The sequence below is a fragment of the Bos grunniens genome, chromosome 15 (assembly GCF_055505025.1).
Source record: "Bos grunniens cultivar Pamir isolate PY7600 chromosome 15, Bosgru_T2T1.0, whole genome shotgun sequence".
NCBI classification, from domain to species: Eukaryota; Metazoa; Chordata; class Mammalia; order Artiodactyla; family Bovidae; genus Bos; species Bos grunniens.
The window spans coordinates 64,261,071-64,280,859 of NC_141179.1; the positions used below are offsets into that span (position 1 = coordinate 64,261,071).

The following is a 19,789-nucleotide window of genomic DNA, read 5'->3' on the forward strand; positions in this document are numbered from 1 at the left end:
TAAAAAGAAATATTTATTAAGCAACAATTACATAGCATTCAAACTATGCTCACGAGGAAGGTGTTAGAAAAAGCCCCACTGTAGCTGTTTCATACTTCTGGACTTTAAAAAAAAATAGAGCAGAGAGTACCTCAGTAATTGTCAGGGACTGGGAGACAGGGAAGGGTTGTCAGATGAGGGAAATTCTGTGGGGTGATTTAAGTGTTTTATATTTTAATTGTGATGGTTGTCCCATGACTATGTTATTAGTCAAGATTCACAGAACTAACAATTCAACAAAACAGTAAATTTTACTTTATATAGATTAAAAAACTTTTTTATAAAAGCAGACTGCAAAGGTGGGAAAGAGATTTATAAAGTTACTTACCAAGGTGGGATCAATATCCTCAATTGCCAGAAGTCTGTTATATATACTGTGAACTTTCTCATACTTCATGCGACTCTAAGATGGTAGAGAAGAAGTGGATATAAATATATACTCATAAACAAGCAGGATTTGAGCTCTGAGGAATCCAGAGGCTGCATCCCACAAAGGCACCTGCTTTGAGCATAAATATATAATGAGCTAAGGACTAATAACGGTTCATTTTGCATTATCTTTGTCTTCAAAAAGAAACATGCCTGGCGAAGCAGCTAGGAAAAAAAATTCAGTGCTGCAGTAAAAAAATCCAATTATAAGAAAGTTCTAAATATTTTAACTTACCTCTTCATAATCTGCATATGCAAAATAAAGAAGCATATTCTTCTTTAATAAAGTGCTTATGGCTCTTTCATATATATTAGCAGCTTCATCACTAAATAATTTGGCATTATTCATATCCTAGGAGAGAAAAAAGAAAGCTCACTTACAGTAATTTTAAGGTAGCTGAAAGAGAATAAAGCACAGACTCATCATATGTATATACCTATGGACATACATGCATTTCTGGATTCTTAAAAAATTCCAAAGACTTCTTCCATTATTTCAACATAAAAAAGAATTATGTAAGTGCTCTAAGTGATTCATCACTTTAATGCATTAAAAAAGAGCCGCTATGTTTTAATTCTAAGCTAGTCTAATCACAGGGTCACTAAGATTCATAGTGACATAAGATTCAAGTTTCAATTCTTACACATTATTACCAAAATTCAGTGTTATACTTTTAGTAAATTATTGCTATATCAAAACCATGAAAAGACCAAAAAGGGGGGAAAAAATGAACACTCACCCCCTTCTCTGCTAACAGTTTGCTTGATTGCTCAAGGTACTGGGCAGCTTCATACCAAATATCAGGGTGATGGCCCAGCACCAGCAGGCACTGTTCATAAGCAAACATGACTAAGAGAAGACATTTGCAACATTTAATTAGAATAAACATTATTTATAAAACTGTCCATATAAGTATCACAACTAAATTTTCAGGCTAAGACAGGCCCCTCAATAATGAATGATAATTAGAAATAAAAAACTTTAGTGATTATTATCATCCACCCAAACCCATTCATTTACCATTTATTAAACTAATATTTATTGAGTACCAACTATATGCTGCTGCTGCTAAGTCACTTCAGTCATGTCCGACTCTGTGCTACCCCATAGACGGCAGCCCACCAGGCTCCACAGTCCCTGGGATTCTCCAGGTAAGAACACTGGAGTGGGTTGCCATTTCCTTCTCCAATGCATGAAAGTGAAAAGTGAAAGTGAAGTCGCTCAGTCGTGTCGATCCTCAGCGACCCCATGGACTGCAGCCTTCCAGGCTCCTCCATCCATGGGATTTTCCAGGCAAGAGTACTGGAGTAGGGTGCCATCGCCTTCTCCGAACTATATGCTAAGGAATGTGAAAGACACTGTGAATATACCAGTGACTAAGACTTCCTATATTCAAGAAGTCTGCAATATTTTGGGAAGATTGATATTAAGAAAACAACTGTGAAAATAAGCACGATGAGGAAAGTACAGTGTAATCTTAACTTACAGCAGCAGGACTTAACATAGTTTAGAGACTTAAGAAAGGCTTCACTAAGGAACTGACATCTAAGCGAAACCTGAAGAAGGGATAGAATCTGGTCAGATGAGAGTGTAAGGAGAGGCAGGAAGGACAGGAGCAGATACAAAAATGGTGCAGGCAAAGGAAACAGTACTTGCTAGGTTAAGAGAACAAGGCAAGATTGCGGAGTCTTTTTAAGTTCCAAAGTCTCGTGCTAGCAGTGGCAGAGTAGTCTGTATAAGACTAACTCTCGTAGGGAAAAAAAAATCATCAACAATACAAACAGCAACAATTTGAAGGCACCAGAGAATGACCAAAAGAAAAAGAAATCAGAGAGGCCTGAGCACTAAAAAACTGGAATTTTTAAAAATTGTAGACATGTATTTAATATGCTATTCCCCTCAAATACACAGCCCTGTGTGTATAGTTCTGGGATAGCTAGAGCTCAAGTCAAATGCTGAAGTTTTACCAGCTTGAGGTAAGTGACATGGAGTTCTGGGTTAGAAAAGCAACCGGAAATTAAGGGGGAAAAATCCCCCAAAAGAGAACAACAGAAGGTGGAGGCTGAAAATCTGGACATAAATGCCCTCAAATTTTTAACTGACTCTAAAATAGACATCCACAGGAAAAAATACAAAGAGCCCGAGCAGAAATAAGAGCTGAAAGAGCTGGAGTGATATCTCATCAGCTGCCCACTGTAATGGAGACCATGTTTGGATTCTGACTCCCATCAGGTTAAGGGATTCTGAGTAAACACCTTGAACTTTCCATTGTCTTAAGAGTAAAGACTATATCCCAGGACTAAGAGATTTACCGTGAGATAAAGGCCACTAACACAGGCTCATCCTAACACTGTAAAACCAAGCCTCCACAAAGTCGAGATCTGCCAGTAATTTAACTCCCTGCTAAAATAAAACCCAACGTTCTTCAGAGGAAGATAACAGAATCTAGTCTTTACTATATATCATTTACATGTCCAGAAATTTTTTTTTAAATGTCCAGACTTCTGACAAAACAAAAAATGTGACCTACAGTCAAGAGGAAAAGAAATCAAACCCTCAATGGCAGACAAGGTTTTGTAACTATTTTAAATATATTCAAGGACAGAAAGAGAAAGATGGTAATGGCCATGGAATCTCAACAGAAAAAAGAAAACTGTAATACATATAAAAATTCCTAGAATGGAAATTTATGGAACTGAAAAGTAGAATATTTGAAATGAAGAATTCACCAAATGGGCTCACCAGCATACTGTATATGATAAAATAAAGGCCAGTGAACATGGAGACATCTATAGAAATTATTGAGTCTGAGAAACATAAGAGGAAAAAAGCCTGGGGATAAAAAAAAAACAGCCTTGGTAACCTATAGGATAATATCAAGTGGCCTAACATGCATATAATTGGAGTCTCAGGAGACCTAATCTTGTTACCTCTTTTAGTTATCAGGGTCTGATCTTCTGTGCGTAGAGGGTTGCTCTTTTCCCACTGGATGTACTTCTTCCACATATCCACCTGCTGAGCTTCCTGAGGAGTATTCTGAGGAGGCACTGACGGAGCATTGCGGTCCAAACCTTTCATTACTGTCTCATATTCCTAGACAATAAGCATTTAGAATTCTGTGGTAAGCTGAAGAACAACTCATATATGGAATGGAGTTGATCAGTTTGGAATATTTTGTTCAAAATGCCTTTCCCCTCCCCAAATACTACTTTGTTCAGTTCAGTTCAGTCGCTCAGTCGTGGCCAACTCTTTGTGACCCCATCAATCGCAGCACGCCAGGCCTCCCTGTCCATCACCAACTCCCGGAGTTCACCCAAACTCATGAGCATCGAGTCGGTGATGCCATCCAGCCATCTCATCCTTTGTCGTCCCCTTCTCCTCCTGCCCCCAATCCCTCCCAGCATCATTGACTTTTCTAATGAGTCAACTCTTCGCATGAGGTGGCCAAAGTATTAGAGTTCAGGTTTAGCATCAGTCCTTCCAAAGAATACCCAGGGCCGATCTCCTTTAGAATGGACTGGTTGGATCTCCTTGCAGTCCAAGGGACTCTCAAGAGTCTTCTCCAATACCACAGTTCAAAAGCATCAATTCTTCGGCGTTCAGCCTTCTTCACAGTCCAACTCTCACATCCATACATGACCACAGGAAAAACCATAGCCTTGATTAGACGGACCTTTGTTGGCAAAGTAGTGTCTCTGCTTTTGAATATGCTATCTAGGTTGGTCATAACTTTCCTTCTAAGGAGTAAGCGTCTTTTAATTTCATGGCTGAAATCACCATCTGCAGTGATTTTGGAGCCCCAAAAAATAAAGTCTGACACTGTTTCCACTGTTTCCCCATCTATTTCCCATGAAGTGATGGGACCAGATGCCATGATCTTAGTTACTACTTTGTTAATATAAGCTAAAAACTATTTAAGAGCAGGGAGAAAGATAAAGATTAATTACCCAAGAACAGGTTCCCAGGACAAGGTGAACAGAACAGCCCTGGGCCCTCTCTGTAGGTGATACAGAAAGTCATTCTCAGGACAGAGAGGTTGACAGATCAACATGACTAATGATCTGGTGGCATCATTATTGCCATCTCTGGAGAAACTTTAAAACTTCAATAGTTCATAGTATTAGGCTATTTTCCCTAACTTCTAACAGTTTCACTGAGGGGAAAGGAATGTACCCAAGACAAAACTCTGTCCCTGAGAGCAATGTCATTAGACCAGACAGTAGTACAGTATTCAGATATGTATGAGCAGATAGGAGGGATGGATAACAACTACTTGATTAATTCTATGTAGAACTTTGTCTCTATAACCTCTGTTTCTCTCTTTTAAAAAATAATTTCTTCCAAACTTGATTTATTCTATTTTATCCTTTCACAAGTCCGTAAAGAGGTATTTCACTTTAAATATCAAATACATAATCTGTTCAGACAATGTAATTAACTATTATTAGTGAAGATTGCCAATGATTGAACATATTGAGTGATACCAGATGGGAAAAGCCCCTGTGTAAATAACATACTCATAACAAACATTATAGTAAGCGGCCTGATGGAATTCCATACCTTTGCTACCCGCCTAGCATTCATGTAATCTCTACTCCGATCTTCAATCATTTTTTTAGCTAAATGAATATTGATACCCTAAGAGAAAAGAAAGAAAATGTACATTATTTAAAAGTTAAATATATTTTAATATTAGGATAATATGGTTTATTCGTTTGCTAAGTAACTTTCAATTATTTATTTTGAGAGGTTTTTTGGTTAGTAAAATAAAGGTTTGATCACTTTATATGCTTAAGAAAACAAGGAGGACCTGCCTATATGTTATGAGAATGGCAGTAAACTTCAAAGATAGGGAATGATTTGGAAAGGGTCAATTATTTCACATAAAATTTTACTAATAAAGAATGATGTACAGATTCAGCTGGGTGAATAGCCATAGCTTAGTTCTAAAAGCCTTTTTCTAACTAGGTCTGCATAACTTCATTCATGCCTAGTAGTTCTCAAAGAGTAGTCCAAAGATTCCTGTTCCCCAAGATCTTTCTGAGGGTCCATAAGATCAAAACAATTTTCATATATCACTGAGACATGATTTGCTCCTTTCACAAATATACAGTGGAGTTTTTCAGAAGTTATATTGACATTCAATATGATACCAGATAGAATGTAGAAGCAGATATGAAAATCTGTCCTCAGTGCTAGATACCAGAGAGATTTGCAAAAATATGAAATAATGCCACATTTCTCAGAGTTTTTTCTTATTTTGGGAAATACAAGTTTAATACTATTTATGTTAAAAATATAAGGAGTCTATAACTATAAACTTTAAATGAATTAATAAATATCTTGAAATTTTCTCAGCTTTAATTCCAACATAAGTATTCATAGGTAAAAGCCACATTGAATTTAAAAGTTCTTTGGGGGCTTCCTAGGTGGCTCAATAGTGAAGAATCTGCCTCACAATGGAGACACTGGTTCGATTCCTGATCCGGGAAGAACCCACATTCCTCAAAGCAATTAAACCCGTGCGCTACAACTATTAACCCTGTGCTCCAGAGCTGGGGAGCTGCAACTTCTGAGCCCACCCGCCCTTGAGCCTGCACTCTGCCACGAGAGAAGTCACTGCAATGAGAAGCCTGAGCGTAGCCTCTGCTTGCTGCAACTAGAGAAAAGCCTGTGCAGGAACAAAGACACAGCACAGCCAAAAATTAATCAATAAAATACTAATAAATCACTTCCTATGAAACAAAGATGTTGGACCACAGTCCCACATCTCACAATTGCAAGGCAATAATCACATCACTGTAACTAGGTGACAGGTGCACTGCAACTCATCCCGACACTGGAAAAGGAACTCCAAAAGGAACTCTTTCATAAGAGCCAGTGGCAACAGGTATGTGTATGACTGTGTGGGTGTAGTTTAGCACTGAATAAAAATGGTTTTGTAAGAATTATAATTCTCCTACAGTATTCTCTAAAAAATAACTCAACAGTAATATGAGACTCTCAAAACATGAGGAATGGTCCTTTCATTACAATCAACATGAAAACAAATGTATGCAGCACTGATATCCAGGTACCTAACGTTAGAAAGGCTACAAACCCACAACGCATGGAAATTAAAATCACTTTGTCATAATAATAAACTACTCTCTCCTAATTTACCTCTTCATACTTGTTATAGTCTCTCCACAGCTGTTCAATGTTGATCATTGGATTAACACAACCTCGTTGATAAACTCTTCGAACAGCTGTTATTCTCTGATTTTCTGCATAAGATCCAACAGCTTCCCTGGTATTGGATGAGAAATGCCATCAATTATATTGTAGCTAAATCAGTGTTCACACAGAAAATAAAACTATGTAAATACTTACACGCCTTTTAAGAAGTTGATGTAATCCACCCAAATCTAAGAAATAAAAGAAAATGTTAGTATTTTTCTTACTAGTTTCAAATTTATTAAGTGTATGTATTAGAAAATTTTAACTCTACCTGGTAAGACATAATTTCCATTCCAATTTTATCCAGTGCAAAGTCATATGCTTGAGCCATCTTTTCTCTGAAATAAATGTGAAAGATACATTTTAATAACAGAAAAACCATTATTAAAATGTATCTATAACTAAAACATAATCATAACTTCCGTTCAAAGGATCAGAACATTTAAATCTTTTATAAAAACAAAATGAATGACATCTTTGCAAGTATACAGTGTTCTTTTGTGTTTAGCTTGTTAATGTCATTAATTTATATACTTTGTTTCTTGTACCTACTACTTGTAAGCTTATCAAAGATAGGGGCCATGTTTTATATAATTTTATAACCTTCAAACTGACTCTTATATGTAGAGATTCAAATGGGGAAATATCTGATTCATTGATTAAGAAGGTAAGTTATGGCTGAAGATCTATTAGCTCTGAAGTAAAATTTAGGGAGAAAGAACTTGTTCAATATAAGACTAAGGAAGAAAAGAAAACAAAGAATTCTGGTTCTAGAAATAATCTGCCTATTTGTTACATACAAAAAGAGCATCTGAGAAGGTCCATTATTTATAGTCAACAAAGATAGATAAGTGAGGGTGCGTCCTAGTGAGGAGGTCAATTACACAATACCACTGTCAAAGGTGCCTTCGAATAGTTAAAAAGCACATCACAAATGTAACCTGCCAAGAGTGCTGCCAGGACAAGAAGCAGCCTTTTATTAAGTTGACAACAAGCCTCTGAACAAAATGATCCGGAGCTGCGAAAGTACAGTGTTTCAATATAGAAGAGGGGCTTGGATGATTCAACTCTCCAGAATAAATCTAATGCCAGTGATTTTCTTTAAAGCGGTTTTCCCCATGTTTTACTAACTTCTCAGAGAATCCTGATTTTTCAAATCCTTAAATTTCTTCATCCTCTGGAGTTAAGAGTTGCGAGAGGAGATGACTAAATTAGGACATGACTTGCATCCTTAAGATCCTGATTTAACTTACTTGTAACTTGGTAGTTTACCCTTGGTTTCTCGGACATATGAAAGATAACACTTCCATAAATCAATGTGCAAAACCTTCATAAGGCATCTCTGAAATAGCTGTAAATACAGTAAAATATGAGAATCCATAGTTAAATAAATTTCCTATGTACACAGTTGAAATGAAACATTAAAGAAACAAATTCAGCTCCTTTCATGAATTTAGCTTCTTACAAATAAATGACAAATAACAACTCCGTCTATTTTGTTTAATCAAAATCATTCTCATAATTTTGGTCAGGAGAATATAATTACTTTCCTTTCCAAAATTTTATTATGAACATTTTCAAGCACACGAATGGGCTGAATAAGTACAATGAACTCCTATATAATCACTTTGTTGTTATGTTGCTAAGTCAAGTCCAGCTCCATGGCCTGTAGCCTGCCAGGCTCCTCTGTTCATGGGATTTCCCAATCAAGATTTCTGGAGTGGGCTGCCATTTCCTTCTCCAGGAGATCGTCCCGACACAGGGACTGAACTTGCATCTCTTCCACCTCCTGCACTGGCAGGCAGATTCTTTACCACTGAGCCACCTGGGAAGCTCATATAATCACTAGCTAGATTCAGTAATTATTAACATTTTACTATTTGCCTCACAAATGTTAAGTCCTAAGTTAAACTTCAGCATAAAATTCAAAGTGTATTTAAGAGGACTCACCTTTTCTACCTTGTCATAATTTTTAGCTTTAATCTGCAGAGAAACAGAAGAAAAAAAAATAGAATTAACACTATTCTTTTTAGAGTATTAAAACACTATCTCTGAGTGTTTTGATTAAGCTTGTAAATTCACTTCTATACTTTCCTATTAATTCTGCCTTTCAAAAATAACAAATAATAGAAGTCTAAATCCAACATGGATAACATGCATTGTAAATATGCCTTACATAAATTTTACATGTAAAAATGTTATACATTCAATATGTTGAAATTTTGTGAACTAAAAATTTTGTAAAACAGTCACAAGATGAATAAAGAAATACAAACAAGGCATATTTGAATAGAGCTTTGAATAGATCTACTAAAGACAAAACTTGTACTTTCCCTGAAGGACTACGACTAAAACAACCTGAGTACGGTAGCAACAAAGATTTGCTAATTTTGACCACACAAATTTTGATCACTCTGTCAACCTGCTACACTGGGGATACCACAGTGAACAAATCATGCATAGTCTGTCTATGTCCTCAGAGAGCTTACAATTCTACAGGGGAAACAAGCGCCAAGGGGAGGGAACTACAGGGTGCTATGGGAGCATTTAAGAGACGAATAAAACTCAGGCTTGCTGCTGCTGCTGCTAAGTCGCTTCAGTCGTGTCCGACTGTGTGCGACCCCATAGACAGCAGCCCACCAGGCTCCCCTGTCCCTCGGATTCTCCAGGCAAGAACGCTGGAAAACTCAGGCTTAGGGGACTGCAAAAGATTTTCTAGAAGTTAAGATGTTAGGAATGAGGTGTCAGGTCAGCATGGCTATCATCAAAAAGTCTACAAATAATAAATGCTGGAGAGCATATTGAGAAAAGGGAAACCTCCTACACTGTTGGTGGGAATGTAAATTGGTGTGGCCACTATGCAGAACAGTATGGAGGTCCCTTAAAAAACTAAAAATAGAGCTACCATATGATCTAGCAATCATAATCTTGGGCATATATTTGGAAAAAATGAAAACTCTAATTTGAAAAGATGCATACACACTAATGTTCACAGCAGCACTATTAACAACAGCCAAGATACGAAAGCAACCCAAGTGCCTATCAACAAATGATTGGCTTAAGAAGATGTGGTGTGTCACACACACACACACACACACACACACACACACAATTACTTAGACATGAAAAAGAATGAAATATGGCCATTTGCAGCAACATGGATAGACCGAATAAGTCAAAGATGAATATTATATGTCACTGACATGTAGCATCTAAAAAAATAATACAAATGAATCTATACACAAAACAGAAACAGACTCAGAGGCATAGAAAATAAACTTATGATTACCAAAGGGGAAAGAGAAGAGAAGATGAATAAATTAGGAGTATGGGATTAACAAATCACTATACATAAAACAGATAAGCAACAGGGATTTACCATATAGCACAGGGAACTATACTCAACATCTTATAATCTAATATGGAAAATAATCTGAAATATATGCTCACATACACAACTGAATCACATTGCTATGTAGTTGAAACTAACACAAAACTGTAAATCAATTATACTTTAATTAAAAAAAAAGAATGAGTTGTTAGACTGATAAAGGGAGGATTTATTCCAGGTAGGAGGAGTAACATGTGTGAAGACAAGGGTTAAATACTATTAGATTTCCCTTTGAATATTTTCATTAGATGGTAGGTGGGGTTAGTTGTTCAATTCTGATAAATCAGCAAATCTTTGTATCAGCCTGATACATGAATAATTTGGTTAGTGAAATCGGCTTGTGGTCCTTTCCAATTAGTAGTATGTATAAATTTTCCCACTGCTTTCTAGCTTAAGGTACTACAGATCAGAACTCTGGTGACAGGCTCTTCTTTTGCTGATTTCTTGCTCTTGCTCTCTGGAACTTGTAAGATTTCACCCTTCATCTTCAGAGATCATAAATCGTAACAGGATTTGCTTAAACAGTCTTTGTTCTTTGAGGCAGTTAGTCAAAGCTCTGGGGTCAGATCTCTTGGGTTCACTTTCTGACTGTAATAGTTAAACCTTTTTTTCCTTATCTGAATTAGGGGGGATAATAGCACCTATTTTGTAGGGCTGTTGTAAGGATTCAACACGTTAATAAATGTAAAGCCCTTAAAACACTGCCTAGAAGAATGGGAACTTAGTAATTGACATGACATTTTTATTATTTTTAAAAATATTTATTTGCACGTGCCAGGTCTGTTTAGTTGTGGCATAATAACTCTAAGTTTTGCATGTGGGACCTAGTTCCCTGATCAGAAATGGAACTCAGTGCCGCCCTGCCCCCCCACTGCATTGGGAACACAGGATCTTAGCCACTGAACTACCAGGAAGGTCCCATTATTTATTATTACCATGAATTCTGCTTGGGACTCAACAGGCCCCTTGAAGCTAGAATCATGCCTTTTTCAGCTCAAGGCTGTCTTTTTAAAATTACTGCCTCTCTTCAATCTGTTCCTTTTTTTTTTTCCTTCTTGAACTATTATACACATTAGTTCTCCTTCTGTCCTCAAAATCTGCTATTTTTATCCTTTCTTTGCCTTTGGCTTTAGGTTTAAAAATATTTCTTCCACTAGATTCTCCAGGCCACAAATTTAAGTCTCCGTGTTATCATTTTCCTCCATTTGATCTATTGTTGTTGTTAGTTCAAAAATTAGCAATTTTAGCTCCAAAGATTTTTTGTGTTTTTTAAATCTGCACTTTCAATCTCATTGTGTTCCTATTATTTTTTTCAAGTTATTGTCTGTCTCCTCCAAAAGCTCTTTTTGTTGGGGGCCTGTCCCAACAATTTGTGTTCCTTTCTTGTTGCTGGATCCTTAGACATGGCAGTTATTTTTTCCATCTATTCCCTGAGCTCAGAGTTGGCAGTCCCAGTGTAGTAGTTGACCCTCTCTACCACAACAGCTGTGTAGCAGGTGTAGACAGCAAGTTGGCTGATGGTAGTCTTTTGACAAAAAAAGCGGAGAAGTCTTTACACAAGAGTAAGGAGGACTCAGCTTGCCAATTCAGCTCCTTTTTGGTTTCCTGGAGGCCAGGCTGATGTCAACATCTCTCTGGGGCAGAAAGACAGTGGAAGGGTGCCAAGTATTTCTGAGTCAGTTTCTTATTCCTTGTCTTAGGCGCTCCACCAGCCCTGTCTTTCAAGACTTCTGTAGAAACTGAGGTTTCCTTTTATCCAACTGCTTGCCTCCGTACAAATAAATAAGTTAAGAGTGGGAATGAAGTAAGATGAATTCAAGTCACCAGACTTCCAGATGTAGATGGCAGATTATATAGTTTTTACAACTGGCCAGGAAAACCAAAACTACTCATTGGGAAAACTGGCAAAGAATCTGAATAGGCAATTCTCAGAAGAGAAAATGTTAATGGTTAAAATTAATATGGCATCACACACAAATTTCCAAAATATGAAATACAAATTAAAATAATAAATATCACTTTATACTCGTCAGAACTGTAAAAGCTTCAGAGGGTATTAACACTACCAAAGCAATGAGAATTAGTGACTTCATCCATTGCTGGAGCAAATATTGTTATGCCCTTTATAGAAAACCACTGGGAAAAGCTACTCAAATAAAAATTATACAACTTTTAACACAGCAATTTTACTTCTGGGACCTACCCCATAGAAATAAAAACACCAAGATGAAAATGGGTTTATACAGTTATTTTCTGCAAACTTTGCAGCAGCAAAATCGTTAACAAAATAAATGTCCCCCAAAACGGAAGTGGTCTAATATTAATAAATCATGGTGCATCCACATCATGGAGCTTTGTATGTCCATATAAAACAAATTAGGGCTATAACAAGTAATTTGGGGGAATGTCCACAAGATTTTATTGGATAAAAAGATTAAAATGTGTATAATATAATCCATTCTTGTAAAAAAAAAGCTAATATGATCATGGTAGGTAGAGTTCTATGGGTGGAGGGAGGAATAGAGACAAGAAAAAAAGAGACTGTATTTCATGTATATGATTTCATTTATGTATTTGAGTAAAAATTGTCTATCAGTTCAGTTCAGTTCATTCGCTCAGTTGTGTCCGACTCTTTGCGACCCCATGAATCGCAGCACGCCAGGCCTCCCTGTCCATCACCATTTCCCGGAGTTCACTCAAACTCACAAAAATGTAAACAAAAATTCTTAAATTTTTTCTTACATAAGTTGATCTTGTATCTTTCATTCATCAATTATTTATTACTTCAATTAGTGTAAGTTCAAAATACATATGTACAAAAAGACACTTCTAATATAGGAAGACTCTATGGCCTTGAATACATTGCTACTGATTGTCATTCATTTAATTCAATCAAATATTCTTTGACAGCCACCCTGTACATAGAGCCTACACTGGTAGCATTACCATTAGCAGGTATCTCACTTTTAAAACATCATTCAATCTTTAAAAATACCACTCTACTTTGGAGAAGCAGTGTGGTAAAATGAAAAGAATGTGATCACCCTTTATCAAGGGTGATAAATCTCTCCCATCATCAGAGTTTTCATTTTTAAACAAATAATGCCTACTAAGAATGGTTTTCCAAGGACTGAAAAGATCTAGACATTCCAGATACTCATAATAAATGATACCAATTAACAAAATTACAAAGGAATATAAACTTTTCATTACATCTTCTTTGAAAAGAGCTATGTAAACCAAATGGCCAGAAAGAGCAATGCTGTTATTACAATTGGTCTCATTTGAGAAAAAGGAAAGGTTATGTGGACGATCATATTCAAATTCCATTATTGGTGAAACTAGTACAAGAACATGTGAATATCACTTTGGTCATTCTACTACTAGTCTATTTTTCTTTTTTGAAAGATTACTGTTTACCAGATTTATATGAAAACATCTTATCTTTAAGTTAAATATTTAAAAATATATTTAGCATAATTAGGTACTTTTGTATAGGAACCTACCTGATAGTTAGGTTTAAATTTTAAAAAACTCTTGATAGTTCTTTGAGTTTTGTTTTGACATCAGAAATTCTCAGATCTTTCTGTCATTAACCATAGAAAATGCTTCCATTTAGGACAGAAAAACAGAACAGATATTTTTCCATAGAGGAAATGCAAATGACCAACAGGTACATGAAAAGATGCTTAGCATCCTCAGGGAAATGCAAATCAAAACTATGTAGTTTTCGCCTCATACCTGTCAGAATGGTTATCACCAAAAAGAACACAAGTAACACATGTTGGCTGGCGAGGATGTGGAGGAAAGGGAACCTTCATAACTGATTGTGGCGATGTAAATTGGTACAACCACTGTGGAAAACAGTATGGAGGTTTCTCAAAACCAAAATAGGAATTCCACTCCTGGGTATATATCCCGAACAACTAAAATCATTAATTCAAAAAGATACATGCACCCCAATGTTCAGAGTAGCATTATCCACAATTTCTAAGATATGGACGCAAACTAAGTATCCATCAACAGAATGGATGAGGAAGATGTGGTATTAATACACACGATGGAATATGAGTCGGTCATGAAAAAGGACGAAATGTTGTTATTTACAGCAACATGGACGGACCGGAAGGGTATTATACTAACTGTATTAAGACAGAGAAAGATAAATGCTGTATATTACTTACATGTGGAACCTAAAAAGTACAATAAGCCAGTGAATATAACAAAAAAGAAGCAGACTCACAAATATAGAGGACAAATTAGTGGTTACCAATAAGGAGAAGGAACAGGGAAGGAGCAATATAGGAGTAGGGGGTTCAGAGGTAAGAACTATTAGGTACAAAATAAGCTACAAGGATATATGTACAACATGGGGAAATGTAGGCAGTACTTTATAACAATTATGAATGGAGTATATTAATAAAAATTGTGAGTCACTATACTGTACACCTGTAACTTATATAACATTGTACAGCGGCTATACTTCAATAAAAATAAAAGCCTCCATTTAAAGCCCTTTATAGATATGCACACAATTTTGCCAAGTTTCCTAGAACATGCTCACATCTTATCTATACTATTAAAAGTAATGCTGCCTAAGTTTAAAAAATAGGGATTCTTAAAAAATTATCTTTAGGGAATTCCCTGGTTGTCCAGTGCAGGGTGCACAGGTTCCAACCCTGGTCAGGGAACTAAGATTCTGCATGCTGCATGCTGCAGCCATAAACAAAAAATTACGTTTAGTCTTCAGTTCTCTAACTTGCAAATGGTCATCGGAGGTTTCTGTTTTTCAAACAGGAATCCTAATTTATTCTAATGAAAAAAAAATTTTTAAGTGGTTGGAAATATACCCAAAAATGAACAATTTATCTGTTCGTGTGATGGAATGATTGTTTCTTTCAAAGCTTCTAATAACATGGCCATTTTATTTTTGTAATTAAAAATAATTATTCCAAGAAAAAATAAGCATAATACTTATATTTTTATATCACTACTATTTATAATCAAAATGTCATACAACTGCAATATTACTTTTTTGGTGAATCATTTGAAATATCAAAATATGAAAAGTTAAGGTGGAGGGAAAGAACTAAATTTAAAAAATTGTCAACTGGCAATTCCCTGGAAGTCCAGTGGTTAGGACTCTGCACCCTTACTGCTGAAGACTTGGGTTTGATTCCTGGCAAGGCCAAAAAAAATTATTTCCTCAAAAAATTTTTTTTCTTACAATATAGCTTGGGGAAAAAAACCCCACCAAATTCTGTAACATCAGAACTTTTTAATGTTATTTTTAAGTTTTTCAATTATAATAATAACTAACTATATAAATGTTTCAAAAACACATTTGACTAGTAAACTTAACCGGCAAGACTACTCTATAGCGGAAAGTAAGCAAAACAATCTAAAGAAAAAAGTAAGTCTCTATACATTGTGTTGAGGTTTTCATAAAATAACTGTTTTTTAAGACTCTACTGGTCCACACAGCAGAGGTGGAGTCTGGCCCCATCTCAAGTAAGATCACATGGCAGTTGCTTAAATAAATGTGATGAATAGCCAAATTAATTGTAAATCCACACTCTTAATTTGTTCTCTACATCTTTTCTACTCTAAAGCACAGCACATGCACTTTTGTGGAATTTAAACAACCAATTTGAGTTGCAGAAGCTGCCTCATTCTGTTTGTCTTAATTTTCCAAAAAGTTCAGCCCCAATCCTGAAACCTGAAAGAAATGGAATCCTAAATATAAACCCTGTCCTTCATTAATTTACTCTTTTTCACCATACTTCTGCTGTCTTCAATCCCTTGTACCCTGGAAATGATGTCTTAGATGGTTACAAAATGTAAGCAGATTTCAAGAATTTGGGAAACACTGAAGAATGTCTAAGATTAAACAACGGATTTTAAAGTTGCCAGAGTAGCCGCAGAACATTCTCCTTCCCACCACCCAGTCCCAACCTTAAGCTAAAGACATCAGGAAAGGAGTATCAGCCAGCAAATCCATTTTTATACAAGAAATTGTATGTCTATGTGACAGGCTCTTTTCTAGCTCTACAGATAACAGTGGTGGGCTAAACTAAGTTTTATAGTTCATAGAGTTGTTTTAGTAAGGGAGTCACAAATAGTTTAAAATGTTTGCTTTGCTTATCTGTGCTTCCTAATTTTTCCTACAATATATTGTACTATTTCTATAACCTTCCTATTAAATGTAGCTATAAATGTATGCCTACATACACATATACATAGATTTACTTTTAACAGATTGTTGAAAACCTTGTTGTCCCATAAATTTTTAGTTCCTCCAGGCTCTTAAAATGTGCACATTAAGTAACATTTGTTAAATACAAGTGTAAAGTATAAACCACTTACAGTCTCAGTATGATTGACATTAAAAATGTGCTAAGCAAAAATATTATTATCTTCAGTTCTGGATTAAATTTATGTCCATTTGATTCTTTAATTCTCTAACCAAATTAGGTATTAATCTTCTACTTTTCTGAAACAATAAAAAGTATTTGTAACATGTTTAGGATTTACCAAGTAGATATGGGGATATGGACCTGAACTCAAAAAGTTTATAATCTAGTTATAATCCTAGTATTATTGGAAAGATAGGACCAAGTTTAAATTATTTTCTATTGGTACCATGTCTTATAAACCCAGAGGAATAGGAGTTCCATGCAAATTAGTTACCAAGGAAAGTTTTACTGTGCAGACAGAATCCTGGCCATTGATGAGAAACAAATTTCTGAAAGTTAATGAAATAACGTGAGTTTCTCAAGTTTTCTGTGGAACAGTGCAAACATTCACACAAGAAAGAACAGATATTAGGAAAACAGGTTGGCTAACTGTGGTGGAGGTCCATTATAGGGGGCCTGAAACACCAAGCAGAGTTTAAACTTGATACTAAATTACTGATTCTTTCATCAGTTGCATGATCCGGCCATACTTTTATCACCCAATGATACAAGTACACAAGCTATGGCTCATGGTGGAGGTGGGAGTGACAGGTAAAGGTAGGAAGCTTTTGGTGCCATGGAATAAGGCAAGCTGGCACCTACATAAAACTTTAAAAGCAATGATGGGTATTTAAAATACCAAATGGAAATATGCCCACGGTATATTATTTTTAAAAAGAAGCAGAATTTTAAAAACAGGCACACATTTGGTATGTTTATCCAATCTACTTATTCTCCCCATCCCACTTCCTGTGTCTCTATCTAGAGTGCAACACGGATGAGCAGGAGAAATGCACACAAAATTGTTGGCCAAAACTGTTACCACTGGGAGAAGAGAGACCATTTTTCTTAGTTATTTCTGTGACAGATTTTATTTACATAAAACAATTTCACAGCAATAGAGGTAGGTGTTTTTTAAAAGAAAAGAAAGAAAACCATAGCTGATTGGGGTAGTAAATCTCTCTTCTGAATATTTCCTTTGTGTTTTCCTTTTGGTTATAAATATCTTTATTTACAAGTCATTTTTAAATGCTCTCAAATTCTCATCCACGCTTACAAAGCTAAAAAAAAAAAATTATTAATTGCCAGGAAATCAGGCAAAATTAATTTCAACCAAAATAGTCAAAGGTAAAACTTTGACCTGAAATTGATTTTGCCCCAATTTATAGGGCATCTGTCTATAATTCTCACTTGACATTTATAGACTCATCCTCTTCACTTAATGTCTGAAACTCTGCTTCCAGTAAACATTTTGTAAACACCATGGCAAGTCATTACTTTTCAAAAATAATCTGCAAATTCTGAGTAAGGAAAACAGAGCAGGGTATTTCACTTTTGGAGAAAAGTGAGTAATTTGTCTAAAGTATCAAAACATCACCTAGTTAATCTTCATGGCTCCATGTTTTTGCTACTCTAACCCCACTACACCACCTACCCCACAGCCCCTCATCACTGATGTACGACATAGATTTTCTTTCTAAATGGTAAAATTGAGAATGGGAAATATGTACAATTATTTGGGATCCTTGAGCTACCAGAAATGTCAAAAAACCAACTTTATAAGCCACTAATCTCAAAAACAGAATAAATTCTGTACTGTGCAACCAGGGAGGTCCTCAAGCAAGTGTGCTGATCCACTTCCCTCAAAAGCCTAGTATCAGTTTCTTTCTTTCACATCCGTTTAGTCTTCTCTAGCCTGTTACCTTCATTTTCAGCTTTTACGAATTTTTTTCTTAACAAAATGAAAATCCTTCCAGACAACTTAAAATATTATTCAATAATATAATTTCTCTAAGATTTCTACATGAACTTCATACATGGCCTTAGAAAATATCTCACTTCACTCTCATTTTGCTGAGTTACTCTCCCATTAGTACAGTCACACAACTTTTTAACATGTGGTGAAATTTTTAGAGTAGAAAACCATTTACTCTTTACAATTCTTTCATCTTTCACCAATACTCCTCACTGCATATAAATTGAGACCTGCTATTTTTAAGAGTTAATTATCATTGGACAAAAGCCTTATTTTAGTCACTCTTCTGATCATTCTAGTCTTATAAATCACAACACTTTCTTTCCCATTTTGACAGATTCCTATCAGAATATCAATTCCTTGTGTAATTTTCAGTGCATCAAAGGTCCTTCTATACATTTCTTTGTTACAAATGCTATACATACTTTTATTACTGCTGAGCCAATGTACACTAGAAACCTATAATCATGGGTAATATTTCATCTAGCTTTTCTTAAAATCACTTTTAAAAATAGGATTGAGCTTCTACAACGAAGTGGATATAAATCCAGTGCATGACAATTCTCTACTTTTTGAGCAACTTGCCTATGATTCCAGTATTCCCCTATTTACAGGGCATTCATTCCTCAAACTAAAACATTGTTTTTTTTTTTTCAATGCTACTATTCAAATACACTTTAGATCGGAAGTTACAATTACTGTCTGTAACTTTCCTTCTGATCCCTTTTTATCACTTTATCCAAGAAATTAAAATCTACACTTGTACGTATGATCCAATTTCAGTTTTCTCAATCTTCTATGCATAGTTTATTTCTATCTTGTTAATGAAATAAGCTAATTTTATGTTCCTTTTAAAAAAATACTTATTAAATAATCTCCTAATCATCTTCTCACCATAAGTGTGTACACTGATTAAATCCTTTATCTATTCTCACACAAACTATAATTAGTCATTTTTACTGAAATTCTGAAGCAGTTTTAAAAATGACCTGGCTAAACTTTTGAAAGATCATGTAAGAAATCTTTGATAGTGAAATATCAATTCCAAGAGGTAAATCTAAAGATATTACAAATGTATAAAGATATTTAAGTAAAACTATATTTATTTTAGTTCCTCATAAAGGGAACAATATGGATACACAACAATAAAGGACTGGTTATAAAGCATGTCTAAAACAAACTACTTTGCCGTACTTGGAAGCAATTTTGTATAATAAATAAAATGTGCTATCATGTAAAGACATGTTACAAAAAAGTAAGATTTTATAGACAGCTATATCTAGAAAGGCTAAGTGGTAAAAGATAGTGGGAATATGGATGTTTCTTCCCTTTATGCTTACATTTTTCTAGTTTTCCTGCAATAAACATATTATCCTTTTAAATAATGAATAAGTTTTATTTTCCTTTTTAAACAACCGTAAGTTCTGCTTTCCTTTCACCTCTCTTAACTCCATTCATTTGACACTATTTCATTATGCTTGCCTTTTAAAATGGAAATA

General features: G+C 35.3%; 1 protein-coding gene across 2 annotated transcripts in view; it reads right to left on the minus strand.

The window, feature by feature from the left end:
• The window catches only part of CSTF3 (cleavage stimulation factor subunit 3), a 67,755-nt gene that overhangs the window by 9,690 nt on the left and 38,276 nt on the right, over positions 1 to 19,789 (minus strand). For both annotated transcript variants that reach the window (XR_015142231.1, XM_086341050.1), the window contains exons 4-13: positions 8,639 to 8,671; positions 7,942 to 8,039; positions 6,960 to 7,026; positions 6,842 to 6,876; positions 6,632 to 6,758; positions 5,030 to 5,107; positions 3,400 to 3,562; positions 1,209 to 1,318; positions 704 to 820; positions 368 to 442 (exon numbers count right to left, since the gene is read on the minus strand). Coding sequence is in view for 1 of the 2 variants with exons in the window: in XM_086341050.1 (XP_086197176.1) it covers positions 368 to 442; positions 704 to 820; positions 1,209 to 1,318; positions 3,400 to 3,562; positions 5,030 to 5,107; positions 6,632 to 6,758; positions 6,842 to 6,876; positions 6,960 to 7,026; positions 7,942 to 8,039; positions 8,639 to 8,671 (903 nt within the window). In the remaining variant the exon portion in view is untranslated. The remainder of the gene's footprint in view (positions 1 to 367; positions 443 to 703; positions 821 to 1,208; positions 1,319 to 3,399; positions 3,563 to 5,029; positions 5,108 to 6,631; positions 6,759 to 6,841; positions 6,877 to 6,959; positions 7,027 to 7,941; positions 8,040 to 8,638; positions 8,672 to 19,789) is intronic.